At 58.3% G+C, this 5,660-nt stretch overlaps 1 protein-coding gene across 1 annotated transcript in view; it reads right to left on the bottom strand.

The window, feature by feature from the left end:
* LOC104472450 (plexin-A1-like) overlaps positions 1 to 5,577 on the bottom strand; it is a 71,266-nt gene extending 65,689 nt beyond the window's left edge. Inside the window, exon 1 of the mRNA XM_010088142.1 lies at positions 4,375 to 5,577. Within this exon, the coding sequence (XP_010086444.1) occupies positions 4,375 to 5,577 (1,203 nt within the window). The remainder of the gene's footprint in view (positions 1 to 4,374) is intronic.
* Positions 5,578 to 5,660: the final 83 nt, after the last annotated feature.

Here is a 5,660-nt window from a genome sequence, read left to right as displayed (position 1 = left end):
AAAATCCACCCCCAGCAGCCCCTGACCTGTCCCAGGCTGCAAGGGGCTCTGGCCAAATCCCCAGGGGTGGCACCGAGGGGGGTGCAGGAGGTGAGGGTGGCAAGGCAGGCACAGGTGACGGGGGGACAGCCTGCTCCAGCAGCGCGACTCTTCCACTTCACAAGGTTCCTTATGTAACTTTGAATTTAAAGGGGAGAGAGGTTTTTTGGCAAGCAGCGGCCTCCAAATGCATGCCAGTCCCCAAGGGGTTTTAAATCCATACAGCATGTGCACGGAGCATATGGGAAAACGCCGAGCTCCCGAGCTCCACGTACGCAAGGGCAGTGCACAGCTCCGCAGTTCCCACTCGATGCTGCCTGGGAAGCGAGGGTCAGCCCGGACCAGCTCCCACCAGCAACCCACAGTCACCCACGGGGAGGACAGAAAACACGAGGACAGAAAACACGGGCCTTTTCCGCACCCAGGTGCAATGCACTCACAGCCACAATGGCTGTCATGGTGAGGCTGCTCCCCCGCCTCACCGTGCCGGCCCCAAGGCCAGCGGTCCCGCTCCCGGCTGCAGTGGGGACACAGCTCTGCACCAGCCTTCCAGCGAGGGAGGACCGGGAACAACACCAGCCGGTCACATTCAGCCTCCCCGGGCAGGCTGGGGATGCTGGGCTCCTTCCTCAGTGACTCTAACTTCTGGTTTTGCTGGGTTCCCGAGCTACTAAAATTGACACCCTTCCCTGCCCGACCTCTCCTCATCCTTCCCTAAACTGGGGGAACTCCTACAACCATGCACGAGACACAGGGATCCCCAAAACAGGAATGTGGGGCACCACACACATCTGCAACCACAGGAAAGGAAGGATAGGGGAATTAGGACCTCTCCACCCATCCTCTGAATCCCCGCCTTGCAAGCACCCTCTCCTATCCATCAGCCAGCACACGCACTGAGCACCCGACTCTGCATCCCCAGGTTGCACGTTTTAAAACAGCAGATCCGAAAAGAATTACTAAGACAGGAGCGATGCTCCAGCCGATACCCAGCTCCCATCTGGATACCCAGGATCCTTCATGCACTTTGCTGGGAAAAAACATTCCCTGGCCTCAACAGCCCCGTTGCCCCAGTAAAGCATCCCAGTACCTTCCACCCAGCCGCCAGCAGCAGCAGAGGGGTTAAGGGCAATGCCATGAAGGTATTTAAGCCTCGGCAGCCACTGGGTGCAGGTTCTGCTCTCTCCGCACTCAATCTGCAGCTTCCCCAAGCCCTCAGCTGCTGAATATGCAAGAGGAGGCATATTTAGTGTTTACTCCTCTCTGCTTTGTCTCAACAAACTCTCTGGGAAACGACAAATACAGCTGCGCTCTGGGACCACGAGGAGCGCCCGCCACCGCGATGCCGACACCACCTCAATAAATAATTATGCTGACAATTAGCTCATTAACAGCAAACTGCCTCGTCAGGGAAGCCCAGGCAGGCAGCACGGCGAGGTCGGGCCAAGGGCAGCAGTATGGGGGTTACAGCACCAACCCACATCCCTTGCTGTCGGATGCGGGCTGCGGGAGAGGAGAGGCAGAGGGACGGAAGGATGGAAGGACAGAGGGACAGCTGTCCCCCAGCCGGTGCCAGCAGGGACCGACACGCACCACGGCACGCGAGGGCCCGTGACCTTGCAGCGTTTCAGCTCGCAGACACCGGGATCTGCAGGAGGCACCGAGCTCTGCCCACTCTCCCATTTGCACGGGTGTTTGCAGGGATCGCTGGCCCATTGCAAGGCGGGGTTGTTTGTTTTGGAGGTTTGGGTGTTTGGTTTTTGGTTTTTTTTTTTTTTTTAATTTTATTTCAGTGCTTTCCTTTGGCACCCCTCTTGGCTGCCCCTGGACCTCAGACCCACACCTCTGCAGTGCTGCAGCCTTCTCCTCTCTCCCAGCACTAACCCACCTCCCCAGAACAGAGTTGGGAAACTCGGATTTCCCGGGGGAAGGTGCCTGCAGGAGGGGGGAAAGCGGGCCAGCAGCACCGAGCGAGCAGGAGCGGGTGTCTCCTTGACATGCCTTGTCTCATTGCCTCCCTTCAAGCCCACTTACGAAAGCAATGAGGGAGCAGACAGCAGAGGGGAGGCTCGCCACTCAGCGTTATTAATTAGCCAGTAATTCGCCAGTTAACACCATTACAGCTCACCCCATCCCCCTGTGCCCCCCAGGGGCTGGGATGGAGGATGTGGGGGACCTGAGGAGCCAGGGGGAGACTGCAGGAGGCAGGTACCAGGTGCCAGGCTGGGATGCCAGGCGTTTGGCACGTTAATCACTGCCCAGGACTAATCTCACTGTGGTACGGTTCGTTAACACCTGCATTTGTCCAGCTGCCCCCCGGGGAAGCATTTGGCTTATCCTGGCCCAGTTTGGGCCAGCTTGTCACCAGCCATCGCCCTGTGCCAGCAGGCTGGGCAGCAAGCCCCACCAAGGACTCAAAATTCATTTTGTCCCTGGGGCAGCCCAGGGAAAGCTGCTGCCCATGTCCTGCCGGCTCCAGGCACCGGCTCTGCCTGCCAGCCCAGGGGTCACGGGCTCCAGGAACCCCGAATCGCTCCCTGCTGCGACACCTCCACTCCAGCTCCAACCGCTGCCCTTCCCCAGCCCTGCTACATCAGACCCTCGTCCCCCCATTTTGGGGACGGGCACTGAGCACATCTGGCTGCGGGCAGGCAGACCTCGGTCCCTGCACTGCCCAGGGGAAGCAAAAAGCCGAGCTACACAACACTGAACCCCAACTCAGTGAAACTACAAGCAGCAAAACCTCTGGACAAGCTTAGGAGTGATTTAGGCAGCGGGACTGGTGCAGAGGAAAGGACTGGATGGCCCTGCAAGGTGCCTTTGCTGTGTGTGCGAGTCCATGCTGAGGTCTGAGCTCACCAGCTACCAGGCAGGATCCACTCCCCTTCCCACTGCCGATCATTGGATCCCAGAAGGGGAGAGAGACGAACAGGAGACAGGAATTCACCCTGCTCGCCAGCACCAGGGATGAACCACTAACATCTCCCGAGCTGGCTGCCAAGCCTGGCAGGCTCTTCTCCTGGCTCCGGCACCAGCTGCAGAGAATGGGAGCTGCCTGCAGCGCCCGGGGATGAGCATCCCTCGGCCCCGCGCTGCTTGAGGTCTGGGATGTGGGCACTGGCAAAGCCTCCTCCAGCACGGACCAGCCCCAGCCCCTTGCCTTTGCAAAGGAACAGAGCAGGAGAGCTCCTGGGACACTTTCCATACAGATGGGGTGTAAATCCCAAGCAACTACTCACTTGAGCAATTACATTCTGCCTCTTTAAAAATAACAAAACAACACGCCATTTGTTTTCTGACCAGCCCTCACCACCCAGAGATCCAGCACTGCCATGACCCACACCAGAAGTGGCTGCATTTTATTAGGGGCCCAGAGATTCCTGCCAGAAAGAGGTTACATGCTCCCCGGAGTCTGCTCGGCTTGCACCCTGCACACCAAGGGGCTGAGGGCTGGATTCACAATCCAGTGGTGCCTTTCCCACCTCTGCTTGGCAGCCGGAGCAGGACGGAGACAAAACACCACCTGGCTCCCCTGGGGGAGAGTGGACCCCCCAACCCAACCCCTTCAAAAGCAGGAGCCACCCCACCATGGCCCACATCCTTCCACCCCACAAGAGCCACATCTGCAGGACCCAAAGAGCACCCTGAGATCCACCTACTCACACGGACTGGCCACCAGGTAGCAACCCCAGGACCCTCCTAGCATGAAACTGACCCTGAAGTGCAGGGGGGCAGAGCCCCCTCCCCAAACCCGGGGAGCACAGCACTGCCGGAAGAGGCGAGCCAGGAGCGCAGGAGGAAGCGGCGAGCATCTCCTCCGCCGGAGCCAGCAGCTGTGCGACCCAACAGGCAGCAGTGTAACGATTTCATCATTTTCCAGCAAAATTGAATTAGTTCAAAGCCAAAATCTGATTTGCGAGCCCAGCGCTCTTGACAGCAAACCCTTTACTTTGTCAGGCAGCTGTTAGTTGTCTCCTTCGGAGCTGCGGGGAGGACGGCGGGAGGGAAAGGCAGGGCTGCTCCGCAAGGACCTCCTGCCCACCCGCCTGCACCGCCAGGCACCCAAAACCCTGCTCAGGCAGGGCTGGGGGTTGGTGATGGGCGCTGGACTCTCTGTGGGGACCAATGCAAACCAAACCCAGACAGCCACCCCATACCAAAGCTCCGATATCCAAAAGGAATGCTACCAAGCAAGTCAAGCGCCAAGCCCCAATGGTGCCAGTTCTCCCACCAGGAAAATACAGCTCAGGTTAGGTCACCAGGAAAGGTCTGGCTGGAGAGCACTGCCCGGAGCCAGGAAATGCCTGGTTTGGGTAGAGACAAGCAGGAACTTACCGAGTTGATGCAGCCCAGCTCCTTATTCAAGAGCCAGGGCAGCGAGAGTTTCCCTTCCCCTCTGTAGCACGACTGGATACGCTCCTTGATCTTATCCTTGATCTTCTTCAACGTGAAGAGGCAGAGCACAGACTCCTTGGGAGGCTTAACCCTGTTTTTCTGGCCCTGGGAGAAGATGGTGAAGAGGATATCCTCCCGCTCCGAGATGCCCAGGTACTTGGCCAAAGCCTTGCCAGGCTTGGTCAGGTAGGCGTCCTGGATCAGGCGGTACTCGATGCCGTCCTGTACGCAGCCGATGGGGAACTCCACGTAGGAGTAGAACTTGGGGTCGTCCACGCAGAGGCGGACGATCTTGGAGGTGAAAAACTGCTCCCCAGTGGAGTCGGGCGAGGTGAGCTGGGTGTCCAGCTGCAGGGTCAGGTAGTAAACAAACTGCTCGCTGCTGAAGCTGTAGATGTAGTAGATGTCAAAGGTGGGGAACTTGGAGAGCGTATCCGAGGGGATCTTGAGTTGGGAGGAAACAAACTCGTCCTGGTAGACAAAGCCAAACATCTCTGCATTCTCCTCGTTGGCCATCAGCTTGCGGCTGGAGAGCGTGGGGAAGTACTCTGACTTCCCATCAATGGGCGTCCCAATGAAAAGCTTGTTCTGCCCGTTCAGCACCTCGATAATGACCCCAGACATGGTGCCCGACTCGTTGACACTGGAGAGGTAGTGCTCCTTGCGGTGGTGGGGCTCACCCAACTTGAAGAGGTCATCCAGCCGCAGGAACTGGCAAATACCCTGGGAGGCACTGCCACAGGCGATCAGCCGGTTCCCCGAGTAGTCCACCAGCAGCAGTTTGTTCACGTTGTTGGTGGTGACCAGCCCGTGCGGGCAGGACTGAACGCTGGGTGGAGGGTAACACTTCTCATTGTCCTCCACAGGCCCCGTCACGTGGGTCCGCAGGAGCGTGAGGTTATTGGAGAGCTTGTAGATCCGATTGACAGCCCCCACGTAGACCTCCCCGGTTTTGTTGTGGACCACCAAGTGCGTCAAGCTCCAGTCTGTAACCGGGAAAGTCCTAAAGGGAGACTTGGGACTGCCTTCCGCCAGCGGTAGCCAGGTGCTCCCCAAGAGCAGCAAGGTCCAAACGTTGACAGACAAGTGGTGCTTGAGCCAAAGGAGCCACATTGCAGCAGCCTCGCATCCGGCCAAGGCCATGCCCAAACCCCACCACAAAATAAATAGAAACAAACCAAACTAAAGGGAGGAGGGAGGGAGGAGGAGCTAACGGGACACAGTCT

The sequence above is a fragment of the Pterocles gutturalis genome, unplaced genomic scaffold (assembly GCF_000699245.1).
Source record: "Pterocles gutturalis isolate BGI_N339 unplaced genomic scaffold, ASM69924v1 scaffold1612, whole genome shotgun sequence".
Classification (NCBI taxonomy): domain Eukaryota; kingdom Metazoa; phylum Chordata; class Aves; order Pterocliformes; family Pteroclidae; genus Pterocles; species Pterocles gutturalis.
The sequence above is the reverse complement of the archived record's forward strand: the minus strand, read 5'-3'. Positions and strand labels throughout refer to the sequence as shown.